This window comes from Lepisosteus oculatus, chromosome 12 (assembly GCF_040954835.1).
Source record: "Lepisosteus oculatus isolate fLepOcu1 chromosome 12, fLepOcu1.hap2, whole genome shotgun sequence".
In the NCBI taxonomy this organism is placed as follows: Eukaryota; Metazoa; Chordata; class Actinopteri; order Semionotiformes; family Lepisosteidae; genus Lepisosteus; species Lepisosteus oculatus.
This window is the reverse complement of record NC_090707.1, coordinates 18,902,035-18,927,920: the sequence shown is the minus strand read 5'-3', so window position 1 is coordinate 18,927,920 and position 25,886 is coordinate 18,902,035. Positions and strand designations below refer to the sequence as shown.

The window sequence follows — 25,886 nt, the reverse complement described above, 5'->3', positions numbered from 1 at the left end:
AAGTTGATGGTAGAGTGAATTTTTTGTTCTAGAATGCCTTCTTAAAAATCCATTATAGCCCAGTCGTATCTGGGGTAATATAATGGGGTTGAAGAATGAACAGAGGTACTTGCTGTAAGATTTTTTTTATGGAGACCCTAAAGTGTATCAGGTGGTCTGAGGTTTGGATTAATTCCAGATATACAGTTTAAAAAAAAAAGAAAAGCGAAAAAAGTTATCGGGGAATAGTGAGTGATTATTTCATGGAACTAATTTTGATGTCAGTTTTTCTTTTCCTTTTCCTTTTACAGCATGATTATTACGTGAAGAGCATTCAGACAGTAACTCTGTTGTGTGCTTTATTTTACATGCAGTGATTAAAGAGCACTTTGGGGACTTGTTTGCCCATGCAGTGTGATAGTCAAAAGCCTTCAGACATTTTTATAGAAGCATCAAACTCACAGTTAATACTATTAATATATGATGGGACTGCTCATTATTTTTTTATTTTCTGTAATCTAACCAGTGATGTCAGAACTTTATGGTGTCACTTCTTAATTGTGAATTCTTACTTTTTCTCATGTTGTCCACTAATGTAACATCAGCTATGCTCTTTTAGATAACAGTATTGCTCATTGTAAATCTAACACACCAATTGCAGCAGCATAACATTTAAAAATGCATTCTCCTAATAGTGCAGGTGATGATAGGGGTTTTGAACTAATGATATCCACAACCTTGAAATTCAAACTGCTCTGTGCATTTGAGCTCATTTGTAGTTAGGGTGCTATTCTAAACTAATATGTAGACTCAACTATTATAAAAACATTTACAGTAGTAAGTAATAATACTGTAGATATACGGTATGTGTTCTTATACTAGACCAACACTAAACTTATGCTTAGGTTTTGAACTTAAATTCCATGTTACTCAAACATCTTATGAACATCTTATTTTACATACAGTATTTACCATCATCTAATGTTGTAGATAGAACATATTTAGAATCGTGCATCCTTCATGTTCTTCCTGTTGTTAAGTGAAAGACTGCATGTTGGAGTGGTGCCATAGAGCTATAGTATCACCTTTCCCTTAGGCGTTTGCAAAGAGCTCATTATAAAATGCATTAGCCTAAAGGAGGAACATGCCTGAAAAGGTATGCTGTATTGTTTTTAAGAAAATACTGCCAGAATCTCTCTAACTATGCAGTGGTTATTATGCCATATTTGATTTTTTTTTTTAATTAGAATAATTTCTCTACTAATGTTCTGTAGATTTACTTTTTGCAAAATGTAGGTGATTAAACATGAAAACAGTAAAACGGTGTTTAACTTAGTTTTTTTAATGTGTTGCATACAAACATTATACAGTATATGCATATGTTAGTTATCATTGAGAAGAAACCCGTAATGGCCCTGAAGTATGAGTGACCATAAGTTGTCATAGTTACACAGTAGATACTACTGTAATTGCTGTATTTAACACTAGATTCCTCTTTCTGTGTTGTAATGCTGTTGTCAACATCTTCATTCTCAAACAGGGAGAACATAAATGTGGACTTTAAAACCATGTTCAGCGCAGTACTGCTGAGTGTGACCTAATGGCTGTTTTTTACTGCTTTGTGTGGTACAGTGTTGAAGACAGTACAGTTTGTTTTTCTTCAGGATTTGCCCAGTGTGCTGTGGGCATCTCTTGATCTGACCAGGCAGAAACAGAAATGATGCAAAATGTCTGGTTAATTTGGTTTCTGCCTGGAGTAGCCAGGAAGTTGCAAAGTTTCTGACTTTGACATCTGCTGTATTTTATATATTTTGTGCAAAGTTATTTATGGAATTTAGTATGGCTTGAAAGTATTCTGTTAGTTGTCCTGTATTACAAATTCCATACAGAACAAAAGCCTGTTGATGAAAGCAGGACATTACTGAGATCTTGTATTGTTATTAATAATGGTTATTAAAACCTTTTTACATGCCTTTATATTTAAAGGTGTTTTAATGTAGTCCTGTTAATTGCATTTAAAGGTTTGTTACTATAGGAAAAGTGAATACCTTAATACCTTTTAATATCTTTGGATAATGAACTATAAATACAGGCATTTTACACAGCTACAGCAAATTAATTTAATTGACTCTAAATGTTAAAAGATATTGTAATTATACTATTTCTAATGGATAGCTTTAAAGGTACATAAACTGAATGACTATAAGTTGTTTATTCTATACAAATTCATATTTGTGTAAAAATAATTCTATGGTGTACAAGAGGTCAAGTGGATTAGTTATTGTTACTAGTTGTAATTCACTATAGCCTGTTATTACATTTTTATGTAAAGTGCCAAGGTGACAGTTAAACAAGTTATGATTAATTAGATATTTAAGACTGCTGTTGGTCGGCTGGCAATGTCTTCTGTCGTTTATGACTATACATACTTCATTTTATAGTGCTTTGCAAAAGTATTCGGACATTTGAAAAGTTTTCAAATGTTGCTGATTAACAAATGATATCTGCACATCTTTTTCCAATCAATATTTTTGTTGCAAGTTCACCTGCTCAAACAGAAAATTCTTAGGCAAAATTAGTTATTCATCAGCAGATATCTTAAAGAAAGTCAAAAACTGAAATATGCGACTTGCACAAGTATTAAGACTCCACACATTAATATTTGGCAGAGCACACCTTTTGCCACAATACCAATTCTTAAGTCTTTTGGGGTTAGGTGTCTACCAGCTTTGCGCTCTGGTTATGAGTGATTTTCGCCCAATCCCCTTAGCAGATTTGCTCCAGCTCATTAAAGTTTCCTAGACTGTGCTTGTGGACCGCACTTTTCAAATTGTGCCACAGATGAAGTTTAGGGATGCCCTCCCATACAGGCCAGTATTATACAGATCATTTGATGTAGCTGACTGATGCACTGTAACTCCAATCTCATCCACGGAATTCTGCAAAGTTGGTCTTTCAAAGTGAGTGTTGGCCTCTCAGTGGCTTACTTCACAAGTCTTCTTCTTGTTTGGCTGATGAGTTTTGAGGGATGGCCTTTTCTAGGCAGTGTCTGGGTGGTCTGATGCAGCTTCCACTTCTTGATTATTGAGCCAACAGTACTCATTAGGATATCCAAACACTTTGACATGTTTTTGTTGCATTTCCCTAATCTATGCATTATTATCATTACATCTCTAACTTCCTTAGAAAGCTCTTTAGTCTTCATTTTCATACATTTTCTTCAGATTCACTGCTTGACCAATGATTCCTAAACAGACTGGGGTTTTTATCCAGTAAAACTCACTTCAGTGGTGCACAGGCAGAGACCAATGGTAAGGCAATTATATCCTCATTAGGAATGCTTTCCTGGCAAAGACATTTCTTTCACCTTATAAACTCGGTGCTTCCAGAGCACAGGGGTCTGAATACTTCATGTATCCAGGCAGCATTTTTCAGTTTTTGATTTTCTTTAAATTATCTGCTGACAAGTAACACATTTCTTTTTTGAACATTTTCTGTTTGAGCAGGTGAGTTTGCAATAAAAATAATGACTGGTTGAATACTTTTGCAATGCACTGTAACTCTGCATACCTTAGGACAGACTTTTAAAGTTTACAGAAAGTTGTATAGTAACATGGAACTTAAAATATCAAATGCAAAATATATGACAATTACATTTCATGCTTTTATAAAACACAATCTTATCATTTAATTTTAACTAGTTCTTTCTGATAATACCACCTTTATGAATATGAATTTCATTAGGCCTGTCTTCAGTCTGCTTTTCTCTTTAAAGTCTGTGTGATCTGTAGTAACTTGTATTCATAAACAACGCAGCTACAGCACTGAAATTAAATATGATGCAATCAAACCTGGTCTATTTACCATCTGAAAATTTAATTAGACCTTTGAAAGATCATTACGTGGTAGCCCTTACAGTTTGGTTTGGAACTCTGCCAATGTATGTTAGTATGTTTACTTTCCATTCATTATTTAACTTCTCAAGAGCTGTCTTCCATAGTAGATCATCCTTCTACAGTGATGATAACAGACAGGCATTATATATCACCTCCACTAAACGCAAAGTCACAGGAGGCAATATAAAAAGCAGTAATAACAAATGTTTCAGGTGGGAAGCTGCGTCACCATGCGTAGTCTTCAAAAGAACAAGTAATAGGTTTATGCCATGCTGAAAAGAGAAGAGAGAAAACACAACGTTTCAGCTGTAGCGCCTTCTTCAGGTGTGAGCTTTACAATTAATGTTTATACCTCTCCTTCCTGAAGTTTGTCTGGTGGTTTCAATGGTTATTACTGTTTTGATGTAGTTGTGCACACCACATAGAATTCTATTAATTCCCAAAACAATCACAGTCATGTCAATTCATCCATTTTCGCAAAGTTGCTTATTCCTGATGAATGCTTTGGATTATGCCCTGGATGGGATGCCAGTCCATTAAAGGCCATACATTCAAATAGGCGCAAGGGGACAATATAGATCTAACAGTGTACTTACCCAGCATGTCTTGAATGAGAATGGATTGTCTTGTGGGTGTAATTTGCACAATCTGAAATTGAACCCAGGATCCAAGAGATATATACTAGCAGCACTAAGTGCCACACCAACGTGGTGTTAATAATAATAATAATAATAATAATAATAATAAACAAGGAAGGCAATATTCCACTAAGGTTGTTTAAGTATGATTTCAAAGGGGTTTGCCTTACTTTAAAACAGTCTTGTTTCTCAAGTGCAAAGTGAAGTTCCCATTCTAAAATAGTTGACAGTTTGGACTTTCTGTATGTTTCTGTTTTATCTGGGAGAGTGTGCTAGTGTACATAATATTCTTCTATCACAAGCACTTTGAATTTATCTATGCATAGTTATAAGTTGAGTACAATGTGGCATTTTAAGAGCGGGGATTATAGTTATTCATTTAATGTCAGCGTAATTATAGACTTGAGCCTGACTTTAGTCAAATTGTCACATGAAGAAAAGAGTCCAGTCCTTATCCTGTCACTTGATTACAGCCTTCTTTGCCGGAAAGAAGGAAATCACTAGATCAAAGTCTTTCAAGCAAAGTGTGGTAGGTTACAGGAATTAATTTTGTAATTTCAGGTTTTATATCTGTAAATGCCGGCTTCTTAAGGGTAAAATATTTGATGATAATATTTAATGGGTCCTGCATTTTAGTTGTTAATGACAGTCTGTCCTCCATGGGGGCTTTGCTTTGGTATTTAAAGCATTCTGTATGGTTACAGGCTGCTATGCAGACAAGGTAAGAGTTATTCATAAATTAAAAAAAATGATTGAAAAGATGGTGGTTTAACAGAATTTGCCTTTTGAAGTTATTAATTCTTTAAGCTGTAAGTGAAGTCTTGTGAAGGAATGATTAAGGACACAGAAGGGGAGAGAGATTGTGTATGACATGCGATTAAGCACCAAAGCACATGGTGAGGCAATGTAATTGTAGAGTCAAAGCAACATAAAATTGAAATGTAAAAATTCCCCATGTAGGAACTGAGAAACCAGATGCAGTTCATTCTTTTTTTTTTTAAAAAGGGGAGGGTTTTCAAGACATTTGTGGTTTTAGTGACTGTGGGGTTACTCTGGCTCTTTTAATACACTAAAATTGTGCAAAATTCTATGTGCTAAAAGTGACCACAGAAAGAAAATAGTGGGTATGTATTGAAATAATAGGTAACTCACTACAGGTGTAACAGTGTGAGGTGGCATTACCTTCCACTTCAAAGCTTTTCTTGACCATTGTTTCAGTTTCTATAAGGAAAATGTCTTAGAAAAATGTACCACTGGGTTATTTCTTAACTATTCTTCCTTCATTAATACTGTTATTAATAATAGTGTGATGAATGTGCAGAATATTGCACATTGCTGTAAACTGTTAGTAAATTAATAAAATAAACTACACAATTCTATTAATGTAATAATGCTAACTGGTTTTATACATATTAAAGTGGTTTTGTAAAATAATTTTTTTAGTATTTTGGTTAATGTAAAGAATTAGCTTTGCTCAGAAAAAAACCCTCATTCTAGAAAAATTACAATATACAGACAACACATTCTTGTCTAGCAGCCATATCACCCTGCAACTCACAACTGGTAACCCACTGAAGCTCAGCAGGTGTGAGCCTGGTCAGTACCTGGATGGTAGACCTCCTGGGAAAAACTACATTTGCTGCAAGAAGAGGTGTTAGTGGGGCCAGCAGGGTGCGCTCACCCTGTGGCCTGTGTGGGTCCTAATTCCCCAGTGTAGTGATGGGGACATCATACTGTAAAAAAGCGCCATCCTCCGGATGAGATGTAAAACCGAGGTTCTGACTCTCTCTGGTCAATAAAAATTCCAGAGTGTTTCTCAAAGAATAGGGGTGTAATCCTGGCATTCTGTCCAAATTTCCCATCGGCCTTTACCAATCATTGCCTTGTAATAATCCCCATCTATAAATTGACTTTCTTCATGTTAATGTTTCCCAGTTTTTTTTTTATCTCTGAGACTTTACTGTTCTTTTGCTGTTGTAATGCCAAACACTTTACTTGTTTCAATACCAACAGTTTTATTGTTTATTTTAGTCTCTATTTCAGAAGACTTTTCCATCTCTGGAAAAGTGCCTTGCAAAACTATTCAGACCTTTATATCGTGTCCCATTTTGCGAAATTACAAACTGAAGCGTACGTTTTTTTAAACTTAATCTTTTATTCGAAACCTTAATGTCCAGACTGAAGACTTCTAAGGGAGAGACAAGTTACAGTAAATATCAGCAAAAACTAAAGAGAAAAAAAATGAAATAAGTACTGCATAAGTACTGTATTTAGAACAAGACAGGCTTAGTAAATGTTTTGCCTATTCTTACTGTAGGTGGTGCGCTCAAGGTCTCTCAGATTGCTTGAGGATTGCTAATGGTCAGCAGTTTTCAAGTCTTTCAGCAGATTCTGAGTAGGATTCAGTTCAAGACTTTGAGTCATTTAAGGACATATATTCAAACATTTAAGTTTTTATTCTTGAGCCATTCCAGTGTAGTTTTGGATGATTGTTGTGCTGAAAGGTAAATTTTCATTCCAGATTAAAGTCTGAAGCAGGTATTCCACTAAGATTTGTCAGGACTTTGGTTCATCTGCAGTATGTTCCCTTAAGTCTTGACAAACTTCCCAGTCCCTGCTGATGAGAAGAACTACCATATAACAAAATGTTGTCACCACCTTGCCTGAGAGTAGGTGTGTTATTGACTGAGTGATGCCCTATGTTAGCCTTGCGCCACATGAAACTTATTACTTTCAGACCAAAAAGTTGCAGTTTTGTCTTGACTGAAAACAAAACCTATTGCCACATATTTGCAGTATCACTTACAGTATGTGCTTTGCTGCAATCCCCATGTAGGATTTGAGATTTTATTTCAGTTCCATGCAGTTCCCTTTTGTGAAGTGACACACAGATGTTTTCTCCCATCTGAGCTACTGAAGTTTGTAACTGTTGGCCTCACTGTGACGTCCCTATCCAGTTTCCCCCTTTCCCAGGTGCTCAATTTGGAGGGAAAGTCTGATCTAGGCAGTGTCCCAGTGTCTTTCCACTTCTTACTGATCGACTTCGCCGTAAGATATTAAATACTTTGGAATGTTTTTATACCCTTTTAATCAGTCTGTGCATTGCTACATTTTTTTCTCTGAGTTGTTTTAATGGTTCGGTGTTAGAATTTGCTTCCAGACTGTCAGACCTTACAGAAATGTGTATTTATTCTGAGATCACTTTTATTGCACATTATTGTGTGGCTCGTTAAGATAATTTTGTGCAGCTAAATTAATTTAGGTTTACCGAAGCTAAGTGTTTGAATACCCACACACTCAAGACTGAGTTATCTACTTTTGTCATTTTTTTTTTTGTGCTTTGACTTTGTTGAGCAGGTTATGTACATCACAGTTATTAATTGCTGCTTCAAAGTGTTATGACTGCAAACCTTAAAACAACAAGACTATGAAAACTGTGCAAGGGCCTCTGTGCTTTTGCAAGGTACCGTATAAATTAAACAATCAGAGCCATTATTTTGTAGCTTTTTAATTGCTTGCTGTTGGGATAAACCTTTTCATTGCTTCAAACAGAATATCTTAAAAATGCTGCCATCCATTCTCTGCTGGTTCCACTTTCATCCTTCCCATTCTGCCTCTCTTAAATTCTGCCTCATTTCTTCATGTTTTGCTTGACTGGAATTGTAAACCTTTATTTTGGACTCTATTATCACATTTCCCTAATGTTTCTCTCTCCTGTTTTATTTATTCTATCTTAATTGTTTGAAAAGCAAAATCAATACAGGTATTCCCACTTTTAAAGTGTTTAGACAAGCTGGGTAAGGAAGCAGTACTTAGCCACGAGCAGAGGTTACTTCCACACTAAAAAGTAGACCGAAAAAATAGTCTCATATCCAGAGAGCCTTATTCAAGTGTTATTCACAAATGAAGATGTTTCACCAGGTGAAATGCTGTGTTTTTCTTTATATTTTTAGTGTGGAACTACTTGGTGTTTGCAGGCATTAACCTGCAAGCTAATACAGCCATGTGTACCATGTCAGCTTCAGCTGTTCTAGATCCAGTCCCTGTTGGTTTTTCCCCACTCTACATTAGAAAAGTTAAAATATCTGGAGATAATTGTTTCTCATATACCTGTGGTCACAAAGAGGTAAATCATGACCCATTAATGCTCCAGAAGCCATTTCGTGGCATCTCAGAAGAAGTTACTGAAATTGATCGGTATAGGTTGCACTAGCTTGTTTGTTAAGTACATTCTCCGATTTCTTAGTAATGAAGTTTAGAGGCTGTGGGGGGAAAATAATTGTTGTTGGTAACTGTATTGTTAATAATAGTTGTTGGTTTCACATGATGAATTTCATTAAGAAACCATGGAAAAAATGCATTGCCCTGTTTTCATGTTGTTTCAAAATAGTATGACTTTTTAGAAGTGGGGAATATTGTTTGGATGTTCAGCTCTTACACTAGCAATTGTGTTGATAAGATGTGGAAAACATGCATTATTCATGTTCTGTTCTGCTTTTATACTGTCTGGGTGATACATCAATGATTCAAGGACCTGTTCCTGAAAACCTCCACCTCTTCCATTTTCCCTGTCTCTTTAGAAAGTTGTATATCCACTTATGTTGTATTTGTCACCATCAGTGTCTCTTAACTAAGATGCAGTTAAAATCAATGAAACATAATCACCTGTTACTGCAGAAGGGTCCTTTTTTAATACTTTTCTGGTATGAGCCTTAAATTAATTAGTCCTTTAATGTTTTATACTTCCTTTGGGTTATCTTTTTGGTCTACCACCTGTGAATCTCCATTGCAGATTTGTTTTCTCTGTGAATGCTTGCCTAAAGTTGGCTGGTTCCCACATTCAGATAGAAACCATTGCCAATATATGGACAACTTTCGATTTTGAGTTGGCCAAGGAGGGTAAAGCCTTGTTTAGTATACTACAGTATGTTCTCAGCTACTGTATTTTGATTGCTTGACATTTTCTGTTGTTCACCTATCAGTGACGTTGGCAAGTTCACTGAGAAAAAAAAAACAGTTTTGGTGCTGCTATTAGGTTGTCCAAGGTCTTTGAAATTGTTTTTTTATGTTAAATGTGCTGTTTATGCCAGTTTAATTTGTACAAACCAGAGCAAAAGATTAGTCTTTATCTGTCTACCTCCAGAACCATCACTTCTCATATTGTTTTGTGTGGTATTAACATTGATCAAAGTAATTGTGATTGATGTCTTATATTGCAGCAGTGTTTGTGATGATAGTGTCTTGGGACCTGTACAAAGCTTCCAGGTTTTTGAATGGAGTGTAGTTTCACAATATGATGTTACAGTATGTGGCACTGTAACAATACGCTGTAGATTCCTGCTTCCATTGACAACATGGGAACAGATCCTCTCTTTATTAATTCTCTTGATGATTAGGGGTTCCACGAACATATTTTCAAGGAGGAAGTGGATTTTGTTGCAGTTTTCACACATAGATTTGGCTATGGGAACTCTTCAAGAATGTTCCATATGTTGCACATTACAACGGTTGGAAATGAAATTGCAAATTTGCAAATGACTGCCTTATGATTATTTTTCAGAAGGATATGTAGTAGTATTTTTAATATATGTGAAATGTACAGTACACAGACTTATGGAATTAAACTTTTTGAGAAACAGTGCAGCTGTTTATGTGCTATCCATCTGTAATTCATATATAATCTGATCCAACCTTTAGTACACACTGGTTCCTGCAGTGTCTCAATTTCTGGTGCCAGTATCACTCCAAAGTCAAATGTAAGGAAGTTTACGATCTGTTGATCAGTTAAACAAATAGTTGTGTTAGATGGCAGTAGAGTATGGTGGGGATATTTTTTGTAACATTTGTTAAAGTGTTACTTCTTTTGCTTAAACAAGCATTGTACTTTTGAAACAAATTCCAAGTATTAAAGTAGTTTTTATTTGTTTATAAGATACAGTAGTAACTCTTAGGAACAGTAGCCTCTGTATTCACAAAAGTATGAAAGTATTTTTGGAAGGCAAAACAGGATGTACTTTTCATACATAGTGTTGTGAAAACCTAAAACAGGCCACCATGCAATGTGGTTGAAGCTATTAACTTGGCTAATTCCAAGAAAGGGCTTGATAAGATCTCTGCATTATTTAGGTAGTAGCAACCAAACAGGCTAAATGAATGAAGTAGCCCTGTCTTGTTCTTATTTTCTTTTGTATGGTCTGTAATTTTTCTCCATTTCTTTGCTATGTATGTTATAAAATCAAGTCAGTGCTATAAATATCAAGCTACAGTTTACACTTTAAAAGCTAAGTGAGTTTTTGCAATATTGTGTCATGTTATGGGAAGTAAAGGGAACAAATTATAGCCAAGTTTTTAAGTGTTCTGGAGAGTTTTTCTGTGGTGAATAGGAGATCACTGTTTTATGGATGACTTTTGGTCGATTACAGGATGCATATCAAGGAAACTGTGGATTGCAGTCTCCACTTGAAACACAGGATTGTTCCATGTGGTGGTGGGACAGATGACAACCCACAAACTGGAGGTTTTGTGGATTATATGGGTCAGCCATTTCAAGGGGGATTATTACTCGAAATTTGCCACTAACAAGCTATGGATAACATTTACATTGCACAACAGGGAGAGCTTTTCCTCTTACACATGGAACATAATCACATAATAGAACATTTTGTTGGTTTAGTGGCCTGGAAACGGCAGGTTTACTGTTTTTGTCACATTCCATCCACCTGTGCTGCACCTCAAAGGGGAACAGAGTAATGGGAAATCATCTAAGTCAATTCATTAAGTATGATTTATAGCCTTGTTGGGTCTGAAATACCTTTGTCTTTATTAACAATTGAAATCCACTACAATTCATGCCCAAGAACAGGCCTAGAATAATATTTCTTCCCCAAAAGACACAAAGGAAAAAGGGAAAAAAGCTTTTTCAGACAATAACTTTAAGTCTGTCATAAACTACACTGAACACTTGGAAGGCTTAAATAAATTGAATACAATAACAGTGTCTGAGGAGAGATTGTACTTTTAGTATCTGTAGCTGTTAGATATATTTTGTAGCACAGCTGTTCTGTATCAGTCTTATTGCAAACAAATCCTGTTAAAGCTGTGGTTCTTTATACCAGAATTCTTCATCTCCAGTCCCCAGAGTGCAGACCACCTGATTTTGTTTCCATTCAGAGAAAAATAAAATACAGGTGAATACTGATATAACCTCAGTCTTTACTACATGGTTAGAAAATGCACTATTTCCCTGGTCTGTGCACTGCATGTACCCTTTTTTATCTTGCGGTTTGGAGGAGTAATCATTTATTCTTTATACAGCGTTTCTAAAAAAGATGCTTTTTTATTTTTACAACCATGTATTGTCAAGTAGGTGATAACCCAATGTGGGCATTTAAAGTATCACTACAACCTGTGAGCTGCAGTCGCAAAGCGGAGCTTGATGTAATGAAACCTAATGAGCTTCAGTCAATCTCTGCAGGGTTTGATTTTTTAGGACAAAAGGTGGTCTGTCATTGTGGTTTATGCTGGAACCTCATTTCACCATATATCAACAGTATTGCAACTGGAATGATACCTACAAAATCTAGAGTTAATTAGCCAAACAATCCTTGAAAGAAGCACTTTGTGTAAGAGGTCACACTTTGCCACATCCACCTAATGTGGATGGGAGAACATTCACAGCAACTTGTGAGGTGCAAATGAGGTACAGATTTGCATGTTCATGAAATCTGTCAAGTTTCGCTTCAGTCAGTGTAGCAGTTCCAAAGACATAGATAGTTTGATTTGTGAGAACAGAATAATGTCATGGCACCATTTTGGCTTACACTGGAGCAGTGGTGCATAAGATGTTAATGCTGTCTTAATATTATGCTAATTACAGTGATACATACTAATTTCAGTTCATTGGCCAAACGGTTTTTAAACAGTAGGTTTTTGCATAATTGGCCGCATACTGACACCAAAGAGAAAGGATTGGCGGCCAGGCAGCTAATGTAGTTTATGTAGGAACTCTACTTTCACATATATATCCTTTTGATAAGGAAACCGTACCTGTAAAGTTCTGGTTTTATTGGATAAACAGTTTTTGGGCTGGCCTAGTTTTCAGGGTGGGTCGCATTTTCAAAAATGACTGCGTGACCCATTTCGGGTATACAGTGGAACTGCTCATAAGATCATATTTAAAGGGTTTTGAATACATGTGTCAGGCACATATTGGTTAATGCAGGGGGATTTGTCAGATATTTAATAACTTATTTATTGTGTATATATATATGATGTTGATACCATGACTTAAAACATGATCAGTTTCAAAAATTGAAAGAAAAATCTTTACTTTAACTTTTAATTAAATGTTTCTAAGATTTGGAATCCTAATTAATTAAAGATAGGAACCAAGATCTCAAGTGAGGTGTTACTGTAGATGTCTGTTTTACATACTAAATCTTATCCTGCACTTTAAGAATCTCTGACATTTTGGATTCCCAAAACTCTTGTACTGTGTACAGTACTTCAAATGCAGGCAAAAAGTGACAGTAACAGTAGCAGGTACTGTTAATGGCAGAAAAGCAGCTGCTGATGATCAGATATGCACTTAGCACAATGAAGTGGTTTATCTCCACTATACAGTTTTAACTGTTGTTGTGTTCTAAAACTGAAGGAATTTGATTTCTATATAGAAATATTCCACAGTAGAATAGATTAAGTCAAATGGCACATACGAACAAGGCACAAAGTAACTGGGCTGTAAAAATGCACTACAAAGTAGTATGATTCTGGATGTTAAAAGGTACTCTTATCGCCACCCATCACTGGTAATAATGTCTAGATTGGAAATGTAGGAAAAGCTAAGAAATATAACCTTGCAAGTAACTCATTTGTAGCAGTATTCATACGATTTTAATTATCTTGCTGTGTTAAAATGTTTATGAAGTGGAATTACATCTTGTAATGGATTTAGAGTAATTGGAAATTACATCTAATAATGGTGTCCTTAACAAGCAGCCCCTAGTTAAGGCTTTTTCAAAAGCCTTTGATAGCCACACCACTTCTGTATATACTTTATAGAGCACACACAGTGTGTATAAAAAGCATTCACCCCCATTGTCATTTTTCACATGTTATTTTCTTACATTGTGAAATCAAAATTGATTTATCTGGGAATTCTTACTACTAATGAACACAAAATATTCTGTAATATCAAATAAAAAACATCTCTAAAATGTTTTCTTAGTTAATTAGAAAATTCAGACAATAATTGTCTTCAAAGGTCACATAATTATTTGATTGGAGTCCACCTGTGTACAATTAAACTGTTTCAGTTGATTGCAAATTTAATACACCTGTCTGTTACAGCTCTGTGAAGTTGGCCCCCCTACAAACAGCACAGATGATGAAACCCACTGCATTCACTAGTGGTGCGTTTGTGTCAGTTTGTCCCATTGAAAATAGTGTTTGTGCTCCTTTTATTTCTGAGATATAGCGCCTGATTTTTCCCTGGCATGATGTCACTCAGCCCCCCTACAATGGCACAAAAGAACCAAACCAGTCTGATTCGTTAGTACTGCTTTTGTGAGGTTTTGTGCCTTTGAAAGTAGCTTCCCAGCTGCTTTTTTCCCCCCGAGATATAGCGCCTTCTTTTTCGGGTAGTCACGTGACCACGTACGATAACTTTGACCGTTAGTAACCCTGTCTGGAAAGTTTTTTTTGCAGTTTTGTTTCTTTGTTTGTCTGGGGGGCAGCGGTTGATTTTGCATTCAATACCAGTATTGTCTGTGCGGTTGTGTGAACAGGAAAATTAAATTCGTCTCCGATATCATACCGTAATCACAAGAGTTGGGGGTTTAGCCTTAAAAAGCGAATACTAGCAAACAATTGTATGTTCTTAAAAAGGCTTTAGCTAGCATGTATTAATACTTCAGAGCAGTGTCAATATATATATATGAAGAAGTGATCAGTTTCTCATTGTGTCCTTTTTAAATAAATATACCAAGCGGAGGAAGATTCTATGGTCAGATGAAACCAAGAATGAACTTTTTGGCCACAATGCTAATCACTATGTTTGGCACAAAACTAACACTGCACATCATAGCAAGAACAGTATCCCTACCATGAAACATGGCGACGGGAGCATAATGCTATGGGTATGCTTGTTTGTTTCAGGGATTGGAAAACTTGTCAAAAGAGAGAGCAAAATGAATAGAGTAAGATATAGACAAATTTTGGAGGAAACCTTGCTGTAGTCTGTAAGAGATGTACAGTAGGACTTGGGAGAATTATATTCTAGCAGGACAATGACCCAAAGCATACAGCAAAAGCCGCATTGGAATGGCTTAAAAACAAAATAAAATGTCCTGGAGTGACCCAGCCAAATCCCAGAGCTCAATCCCATTGAGAATCTGTGGAATGATTTGAAAATTGCTGTTCACCTACAGTCCCTATCCAAACTGAGTGAGGTTGAGCAATATTGTAAAGAAGAAGGGGCGAAAGTTATGGTGTCCAGATGTGCAAAGCTGGCAGACACTTTCCCAAATAGATTCACAACTGTATCTGCAGCTAAAGGTGCTTCTACCAAGTATCAAAACAAATTATTTTTAGTTGATTGAGAAAAAGCTCTTTAAGTTTTTTATTTGATACTACAGGGTATTTTGTGTTGATCAGTGGTAAAAATTCCCAAATATGTTTTGATTCCATGATGTAAGAAAATAAAATAAGGAAAATGCCAAAGGCACTGAATACTTTTTATAGACACTGTAGGTGTTTATAAAGTCATTCTGGTACCTTATCATGAGTTAATCATTAACATACTGCTGTTTGTGTGAATAAGCATGTAGATTAACAAAGATGTCTGGTATTGACACTTTATCACTTGTCTGCCTTATGCAATAGTATCGCAGACAATGCGTGATGGTGTTTATCAGGAACATGTATATAATGTGTCAACAAATTGGTTTTGATTTGAAGAGAGAAAAAATACAGAATTCAGAAATTGCAGTATCTTTAAACTGGAGAAGTTTGAAGTTCTAAAAATAAGTAAAGGTAGTTTACATGGAGCATGTAAATGTCACTTACATTTCAATGAAAGAAACCATCGTGTTATGTTTTACTATCGAATTAAACATTGTCAGTCCCAGTTATTCTTCATTCATGGATTGACTTTGCTGTGTGAAAACCTGCTTGTACTGTATGAAAAAACATGTGTTTCAGTATCCACAGAATTGGTAATGAACTGATGAGTATAGTTTAGCCTTTCGTATAAAGCTACGAAATATTATAGCTGTATTATTACTAAATGTATCCAAATACATTTCATTACCATGTTCTTTTGCATAGTGTTTGAATATCAGAGCATGCAAAATAACCTTTTAGGATGGTATCTATAGTGCATATTTTTTGGGGTGAAATAATCTGACCACTTTGAGAAATGGTGAGCTACTGTAGCTAATAAAGCATGTTTTCTCTTATCATAGATATGGTTTGAAGTATATAATCAGCTTTTCAGTAGCTTCACTGAAGGTTTTAACACGTGCGTTTATAGAGCTGTCTGTGCTGTTCATCTACTGTGCCAGTGCTCAGAATGCATTTATTAATTCCTAAGTTTTATTCTAAGTTTTGTGAACTAAAACACTCAATAACCGTCAAACTTTATGACCGTGAAACCACTGTATTAAATCATCCACAGTCAGATAGAACTGAGTTCCTTTACCTTCAACATCCTCAAGCATTGTTTTCTTCTTTTTGAACACCACCATATTTGGTGAAATATCCATTTCTGCTTTCACATTTTCTGCTCTTTTGGTACCAGTTTTTGGTGAAGTATCAAGCTTGTTTAAAAAATAATGTATTTGGAATGGTATTCTGTAGCAGAGTGTGAAGTGCCCCATCATGTTGTATATAGCCCAGGAGGCAGCTTTTTGAATAAAGTACAGTCAACTATTTGGTAGGATTTCTCAGATGTTGTTTAAAACATACTGCCCCTTTTACAGTTTTTTAAATGTTTATTTTTTTTGTTTTTCATTGTTATACCTGAAATATTTGCCCACCTATTACTCTCAATAGTTACTTCATGTGCGTTACATATCAAATTTACTAAATTTGGCAACAGACCTCTAAACATGTCAGTGTATATCTTGACCATATAACTGACTTATGTGAGACAAAGCTCCAACTGTTTTTAGATCTACTGTTGCCTCCCAAACCACTTGATTCTCAGCTTTACACTTGCATCCATTTCCTGGCAGTGTGATCACTAGCCTGAAGAGTCTTAATAATGGGTACTGTGGTGGAAAGTGATAGATTCATCTTTTTGTGGATTGTTTTAAAACCATCCCCAACTTGGAGATGGTCAGTGACTTTTTTGTGGTGGCCAGTTTGCTCTTTGAAGAGTTCTCTTACTTTAACCATGATGATGAATTCCATTGTAATTGAGTAGCTGCAGGTGAGACCAATGATACCAATCCCAAATGCTTTCCGCTTCATGATATTTATTGTTCCTGTTTATTTGGGGTATGAATAAATGCACAGTGGATGGCACTGTGCTTGTCATTACATTTTGTGGCTCCCTGTTCTGCTCTAATTACATAATTCTAGGGAAACGGGAAACCACGTAATGTTTTTGGGTTCGGTTTCAGTTTAATTCCTGACATTAGAGGGCATTTTGTCTTGTATTCCAATTTGACATCAGGAGTTTTACCTTTTACTTTAATAAAACACCCCCTAATTTATTACAGTTATCTGTATTTCCCAGTCTCATCATCACCTTTTAATTTATTACAATTGATTTCCATACCAGAATACATCATACATGGTAATGGGGAAAAATACAAAAAACTGAAACAAAAACATATTTCCTCCTTATAGGATTTCTTATTTGTTGCATGTTACCATGCAGAATTCATGTTAGTTGCTGGATTTCATTTGCGGGTTATGATGTAATTTCATTGATTTTTGGTTTCAAAACCAAATTTTATTTCAGATTTTACTTCTTTAAGTCAGGAAGACTGCATAGTTTGTCCAGTACTATAGTTAGTTTTTAGTTAAAGAACTACAATTTTGTTTCTTTAACTATTCATGCATTCAGTAACCACATCAGCTACATTGTGACTATTTGAGTAATAACACCACGATGTGGCTGAAAAATGCTTTTTGTCATTGCATTTTAGGAATGAATACTGCAAGTGATGGAGAAATTGTTGTTATTCAGCAAGACTTTAACAGAGGGTGAAAAATATATTACAGGTTTTCATCTCGGAATATGAAGTGACTTACATTCAATGTGTAAAGTAGCATCTGATGTTCTATTATTTTGGTCCTGAGTTGTAAGATCATGTCTGCTGTTGAGTCCTGTAGTAATATAGTTCTTAGCTAAATGCCAGAATTGTAGATTTCTATTTCTGAAGCATAAGATTCTATGAGTTCTTTCAACAAGCTAGTGGTCAAATTTAGTCTGTAAATGCAATTTCTTCCATAATTCCTATCAGAAAGCAATATGTTTTTGAGATCTGAAGCAAAGGCAAACCTACATACCATTAATCAACACATTCGTTTGTGTAAAATATTTGCTCTTAATGTGGTTTAAGTGCGGTATCTTGTCATCAGTATGGTTATCAGTGGAGGAGACAAGGAGACAGTGGAAAATTTCCTTTTACTAAAATTGTAGTTCAAGCTTCATATAAATCACTTTATTAGCCATATACAATTTCTTGCATTAGGAATTTGTCTTTTCGCATACCCCAACTTGCTTTTCATGAGACGCACAGACAGGGAGAGAGAAGCTTGGGGTCAGAGCGCAGGGTCTGCAATTGGGGTTAAGGGCCTTGCTCAGGGGCCCAATGGAGTAGGATTCCTCTGCTGTGTGAATGATAAAATAAAAAGAATGAAAGATTTCTGGTGTCCACTATTCAGTGCTGTAACTTTTAGTGCTATAATCAGACTTCACTTGGTTTATGTTAAGACTTTCTTGCAGTTTTTGAATCCTGTTTGGCAAATGAATTTGCTTGTGTAGCCCAGTGAGAGCCCTAAAATTAATGTTAAATATTATAGTCAAAGCTTGTTTCATCGGTCATACCCTTTTTGTTCCCCAACCAGTTTGTTACGTTAATAGCTTAGTAGTGCAGTACATTACAAAAGCCCTCATTGTTTCTTGAGTATGCTTTGTTTGCAAGGTTAACTAATGCCATCAGAAATCACTGTAGAATTAATCAAATCCATGAAAAACGGACAGCTTTACTTGAAACCTTTGGGTCTCAGATTTGTTTCAGGGTGTATTGCATACAGTATGTTTTTCTTTGTAGGGGTTATATACATTTGCAGTATGTTTTTCTCTGCAGTGAGCAGAAGATTATCTTGGAAATGATCATTTAGAATTTATAACCATACTATTATTCTGAATTTACTAAATACTTTTAAAAGTGTCTTTTTTTGTTTGTATGATTGATTTAACTTTCTAAGTGTAGTAATTTATTATTCATAAATTGTTTTGTATGGTTTGCTCTCCTTTTGATGTCCAGCACTATTTTGAGAAGCAGTGTAACTACACTAGTTAACGTGTTTTAAAGGCACTAATGTTTGGAGTGCTTTAGTCTGCTGGTTTGTGTACAAAATCATTTTTCTGGACAGGTTGTTATAGTTAATGATGCTACAGAAATACACAGTGAGGCAGGAGCTCATATCTGTTTAGATTTCCACTCGTGGATTTACAAGAGAATGTCTGCTTATGCACATCCGTGACACTTTTGATTCACACTACTGTACATGCGGAACACTGCACTGCACTTTCCTGGCTGACTACTGTGTCACGATCCTTTCCGTGCACTCTCTATGTAATTGGAAATAGGATTGTTCTTGAGTAAATATTTGCCTGTTGACATTAGATAATAGAAATAAAATAGTCTGTGCTTTCTGCTCAAAGTGCCTTTGAGATTACATTTTTTGTTGTGTAGACTTAGGTTCTATGATATCATGAGGAGGTACATAACTTACTGTATGTTTGTTGTCCAGACACCAAATTCTATTGCTTCTTACATTAAAATAATGTTTTGGAACAAGAATTATCAGCCTTTTCTTACTGAAATGCACCATACAGGGTGTACTAAGGTTAATTTTATCGCCACGCTAAAGTATTGATGGCATCCTTTTTGCTGTATTTTAAAAAAGGTCTTTAAAGCCTTAAAAGTGTGTGCCTTGCACTTTGTTGTGAAATCATAGAGGTATGTTGTTTGTGTTTGTTTTTTTTCCGCTTTACTGAAGAATGAACACTAATAATGATAAGCGATCATTTTATGCAGTTAGTGTATTGCAAATTATCTTACATGTAAAATGTAATTTACATTGGAGATATTTTCATTAAACCAAATAAAATGGTCATGGTGAATTAAAATCTCATTTACTCTTTTTGTAGAATTTTAGAAATTCTACAAAAAAAGTTTTTATTACTGTAAAAATATATATAACAATTAAATATTGTTTTAATTATCACGATCAATCCAAACAGTGTTCTGTAATATTACTTCAAATGAACCAGATAGTCACTTTCAGCAACAGGAATTACAACCCCCCATTTTTGAACCACTTCATCAAATTGAGGGTTGCATGAAGCCAGAAGCAAAAGGCCCAAGGCAGTGTACACTGTGGACTGGACTTCAGTCCATCACAGAACAGACACAGACACACACACTTAAACCCAAGATTTTTTCCCAGAGGAACCTCTCTGGAACACGGGACGAACATAAAAAGCACTCAGATAGACCCCCAGGAATTGAACCCAGAGCCCCAGCGCTGCAAAGTAGCAGTGATTACCTCAGCACTCTCGTGCTACCCTCAAAAATTACATGTAACACCTTAATTTATTGCTAATGTTTTGTTAAATTCTGAAATGTATTTAAATTGCAGTTTAAAGTGTAAAAGAAGTCTGTTTGAAACTCACGTGCTTAAGAGTGGATTTTTCAGCAGGAGTGGACATCTCTTGTGTCTTTTAGCAGTGAAAACTTGGAGGCTTTGCAAGAAAAATCTTGATTTTTGTTTTTCTGAAAGAAGTTTTAGACAGGCGGTTAAAATCTTTGTTCTTAGCCAGATAAACTCCCTAAATGAGTAAATTAGTACATTTTCTGCAAGATGCTGTTATCATCTATTCCTTGGTAAAAACAATAAAAGAAATGGTTTGCCCTATCTTGTCAGCTTTGCTGCAGTAATGTAGACAATTTGCTAAAGTATTAGTTTTCCCGTGAAAAGTTCAATAAATTTAAAGAACTAGTGCCAGTTTTCTATTTACTTTAAATAGCAGTTCTATGTTAATATAATTATAGGCCTCTCATATATAGACAACATGTATATGGATTTCTGGGATCTTATACTTAATAAGCTTGTTCTGTTCAGCAAGTTCATGGCACAGAAAATTACCCGTGATCATTGCAGCTTATAGTCTGTTATTTACTTCACAACAACTCGGAGTTCAAAACACTCCTAAATCTAGACATATACAGTGCTTAAAAAAGTATTCACCCCCCTTGGACCTTTTAACATTTTATTGTGTTACAGCATGAGACCATGATGTATTTAACTGAGAATTTCTGCCACTCATCAATACAAAGTACTTTATAATGTCAAAGTGGAAGAAACCAAATCCAGATACATTATTGGTATCTTCGTTAACCAAGAGTCATGTTTAACAACAAATATATAAAAATAGCACTTTAAGCTACTGAAACAAGGTTATCTGTATTGTTCAAATAGTATATGGAAATCAACTTTGAGATAGAAATATCATTTAATCCTTTCTCACCACCCTAGCCTTACAAACATAAATCATGTATTTATTGACTGAAATTACCTTTTGTCATCTAAAAAGTTTATCAGGACTTTTTTTCTTTAGTAAATCATTCTCTGGTGATAATATGTTCAGACTACAGGTTATTTTTTGATAAAAAATAAATGTTATATTGTGCAATTGTAAACGTAAACTTCTTCTATGAAAGATTCTGAATTTCAGTAGGACATTGAATAGTTTGGTAATGCCCCTTAAGTCTGATTATATTAATTGTTATCTTTTATAAATACAATGAATGTTTTTGAATGAAGTTAGTTCCTACTGCAGACTGTATTGTACAGCACTCTTCAAATCTGTTCACTCTTTCTTTAACACAACAACAGCTCACACTAATATACTATAACCTCAGTTGCCCTCATAAATCTTTTCACAACTCTTCCTTATTCTTTGTGGAAAGAAGAGATAGAGAAAGTTTGAGTTTCACCAAAACAATGAATGTCAAGAGAGATATTTGGAACTGTTGTTGCAGATTATTCCTTATTTTGGAGAAATGGATCTTTAAAATGTAATTAAATAGCAAACATGACTCTCCTGCTTACGCAACTTTGTTTTTTGATTGTTTTCAGTGCTGGGCCAAAAGGAGACAATATATATGAATGGAGATCCACCATCCTTGGGCCTCCTGGCTCTGTTTATGAGGGAGGAGTGTTCTTTCTGGACATAACCTTCTCATCTGATTACCCCTTTAAACCACCAAAGGTAGGCTTTGACTTTACTGAATAATTCTGTAAATTAATTATATAAGTTCCTTCTTTCATGGCAGAAGCTGGGTGTTTATATAGTTTTCCCATAGTTCTTGTATTAAAGTCTTATTAAGTAAAATGTAACAGAATGATAACGTCTTATAGTAGGAAACACTTCAGTGGAAAGTGAATTTAATAAGCAACCGATGATTCTAGTGATGCCAGTCTATATTTATCACTTTGACGTTAACTGAAAGATTTCCCAACACTATTCTGATTTAATTAGTAGCTGACATTGACATGTAGTTTTGGAGAATACTTCATGCCCCTGAGCTTTTTTTTTAATTTAAACTGTTAATGTCATTTTTAAATTAAATATTTAAACAAACCATATTAGAGGTAGACACCTTCCTGTGATGCTGTAGGACTAATAGGTTTCTCACACAGCATATAATATATCATTAATTGTACCACATACTTTGAGAATTATGGAATTAATAGTTGTTCATTCATATGTGTATCAATATAAATCTTCTATATACATTTTAGAAAAACGTTCCTAATCACGTCATTAACAGTGACACAATTATTATTTTGATATTTAACAAGCAATGTATATTAAAGCTAAAGAACAGCATTTTTAAAATAAATTTCAGTGCTAAGTGTTTGCTTAATACCATGTGAAAGATTTATAGATCTCAGTTCTAAAAATAAAGATATCAAAAATAACTTGTGAAAAACTTACTTTTAGAAGAGAATTCTATCAGAATATTTATTTCTATTCTATTTAGCTAAAACAAATTTATTAGATTAGTTGTTCTTATTTCTGTTTGTCATTATGTAATACAATTATATATTTTGTGTGAAAATGAATGAAAGTTTAATTTATTGGTCTGGATGAAAGTGAAAGAAGTACATATTCTTAAAGTTTTTTTTTAATGACCAGCCTCATTAGTTCTAGGTACAGAATAATGTGTTGATACATTTCATATGAAAGTCACAAGACAATGCAAATCCCAGAGAAACAGCTGGTACAGATGGTCTCACTGAATAGTCAAACTTAAGCAGACTTATCCATTTGTAGTCATTTTTGTGGTGGTTCTAGGGAGCCTTTGCACACAATCAGAATTTAAAACACTTATTTGTCATATTAAATCCTAGCTAAACATTGTTTTGGTGTCTGGTTTCTACATTTATATATTATTTTTTTTAAGCTGTTATTATTGTTTCAGTCATATAAAGGATTACATCATATAAACATCTTCAGTCTTCCTTTTTCATCATTGTGTCACTAAAGCATGACCTGGTGGCTAACTTTTTTATGTCCAGTATTCCATTTGTTGAATTAAGTTCTACTGTGGTACAGAGTGAAAAGCCATCTAAGCCCACAGACGGATCTTTTTTAATTAATTCTAAAAAAATAATTATCCTTCTCCTTAGGAAGGCAAATAAAAAGATTTTGTATAAAAATGCACTAAAAGAGCCACAGAATTGCTGTCCAGTTTGAAAGGGGTGCTTTGTTAAATGTTTTTCTTCATCATCGACCTTGATTGCTTGTTTGTTTCTGCTTGTTACCTTCCATTTGAGTAACTTCCTGATGAGTTGCACACAACTGTTTTTTTTCAGGTCACTTTCCGCACTAGGATTTATCACTGCAATATCAACAGTCAGGGAGTCATCTGTTTGGATATACTGAAAGACAACTGGAGCCCTGCTCTGACTATTTCAAAGGTCCTATTGTCGATCTGCTCCCTCCTGACAGACTGCAATCCTGGTGAGTGCATTATTATTAAAACGAATAAACCATGACTGTGAATGGTTTTACTTTCATTACTTTTCTAAGGTTTCTGCCTTAGGCTTTGCCTAATAGATATATAGAGAGAAATTAAGATAATTTAAACAATGATAACAATACAACTTCAGTTTCATTGACAAATGCAGTTAGGTATTTTATTGTGTGCAGTTAATTTTTCACTTTATATTAGAAGACATTATTTGCATTGATTATGATGTTTCATTTTTAAAAACAAATATATCTTACACTTTTTGGTGAATATTTGCCAACAAAAATGGTGACTGGCTGTCAGCAGAAAATTAAGTGGTAAATGTCTCCCAAAAAATAATTGAAGGTATTAGAGATCTATTTAAGCAGTGTAGATTTGCATTAATTCTTTCAGTTTCACTGAAACCATATGTGATGTTCAATTTTATTTCTTGTTACTTTTTTAATATAATTTTTTGTACAGAAATTTCATTTTCGACTCGGCCTGGAATACAAAAATATGTCCTCTGTATCAATTATGAAGTTTTTGTTTTGTGGCCTTTAGTCATGGAATTTATTAACAAAGCTACATTGAATGCTTAATCAATTTCATTTGCTGCTTTGTCTAATGTAAAAATTACGTTGTGTTTCAATGACGGTACAGTACACAAGTATACATTTGTCTAAATCTTTTTGAAAAAGCACATTAGTCATCTTGGTAAAGAAATGGTGACAGCTGTAGACTCTATATCCACATTGCCTTTAAAAGCAATTGTCTTTTAATGGCCCATTTGTTTGATGAATTGATTAGTGGTGAATCAGTGGATTTAAGGTTTCTTAAAACTGTGAAATGTTTAAATCATCTAATTAGATAGCTCATTTTAGGTGTGGGCTCCTTGACAGTAATTTTTGCCTAATATATCGTAAACTGAAGCAGCACTTTCATCACATTCAAATTAATTTAATATATTGTATTTCTTTCTTAATTCAACGAACAAATCTTTGAAATGTACTAATGTATTCCCTAAATTAGATTTAATCTTTGTCGTACAATTAAAAAATAATACAGCTCAAGTATAAATTTTACTGCTGAATTCAAGGCTTATTTCAATTATTTCTGCTTCTTTTTCAGCTGACCCTCTTGTTGGAAGCATAGCCACTCAGTATCTGACCAACAGAGCAGAACATGACAGGATAGCCAGACAGTGGACAAAGAGATATGCTACATAGATGGCAGGAGCTCTTGTGCAGTGTGAAGAATCAGGAGGCAACTTTACAACGTGCAACAAATCTTTATAGCCTTTACAATACGGACTTCTGTGTATATGTTAAACTGATTCTACTCTATGCTTTTATCCTATGAAGACTGGGAAGAGTTCCCCACAGGTAAATGCTACTGGAGTAGAATTTTGTAGCTGTAGATTTAGTTATGTTTAAATGCCTACTTGCAAGTCTTGCTTCTTTGGGATATCAAAATGTATTTTGTGATGTAATAAGGAAATTGTTCCTAAAGTCAACCAAATATTATGGTGCATTTTAGCCTAATCCATTATCTGTATGAAGTTAAATAAAATAGCTGTAGAATATTAGGAATTATGTCATTTATATTAAACCCAGATCCATTTCCAGTTATGTGGTACATGCTGTTGTGAACTCTGTTTTACCTTTGTCAGTTTGTAATGAAGAGATTTCATTTAACCTTTTGTAGCTCAGCGATAATGAGCAACCGCTGTAACACCCCAAAACACAATAAACTTGTTCCCCAGGGTAATGTGTTGTGTTTACGATTCACAATCGACATTTAAAATGATTTTTATAGATCACAGAACATGAAACGGAATATCAAGTTTACTGTGTTTTACAGCAAAAAAGAGCCCAGAAACCTATGGACTAAGCATTCAGACATTTGATTTTCATTAAATGATTTCATGCATGAGGTTTGAATTTTGTGCACATTGCTGCATTTTGATATGGGTAATGTGCAACTTGTATTTGTATTTTAGCAGTGTTCTGTTGTCATTTGCAACAGAAATAATGGAACAGTAGTGTTTCCTTTTTTAAGAATATCATTATTTAAATAACTTTTTTCCACTGAATGGGAATGTGCATAGG

The 25,886-nt window shown here is 34.7% G+C and overlaps 1 protein-coding gene across 3 annotated transcripts in view; it reads left to right on the top strand.

Annotated features, from left to right (window-relative positions):
- The window catches only part of ube2e3 (ubiquitin-conjugating enzyme E2E 3 (UBC4/5 homolog, yeast)), a 46,193-nt gene extending 20,648 nt beyond the window's left edge, over nucleotides 1-25,545 (top strand). For all 3 annotated transcript variants that reach the window (XM_006636476.3, XM_015359079.2, XM_015359078.2), the window contains exons 4-6: nucleotides 21,896-22,028; nucleotides 23,639-23,786; nucleotides 24,907-25,545. In XM_006636476.3, coding sequence (XP_006636539.1) covers nucleotides 21,896-22,028; nucleotides 23,639-23,786; nucleotides 24,907-25,004 — 379 coding nt within the window. In that variant the 3' untranslated portion in view covers nucleotides 25,005-25,545. The remainder of the gene's footprint in view (nucleotides 1-21,895; nucleotides 22,029-23,638; nucleotides 23,787-24,906) is intronic.
- The last annotated feature ends 341 nt before the right edge of the window (nucleotides 25,546-25,886 follow it).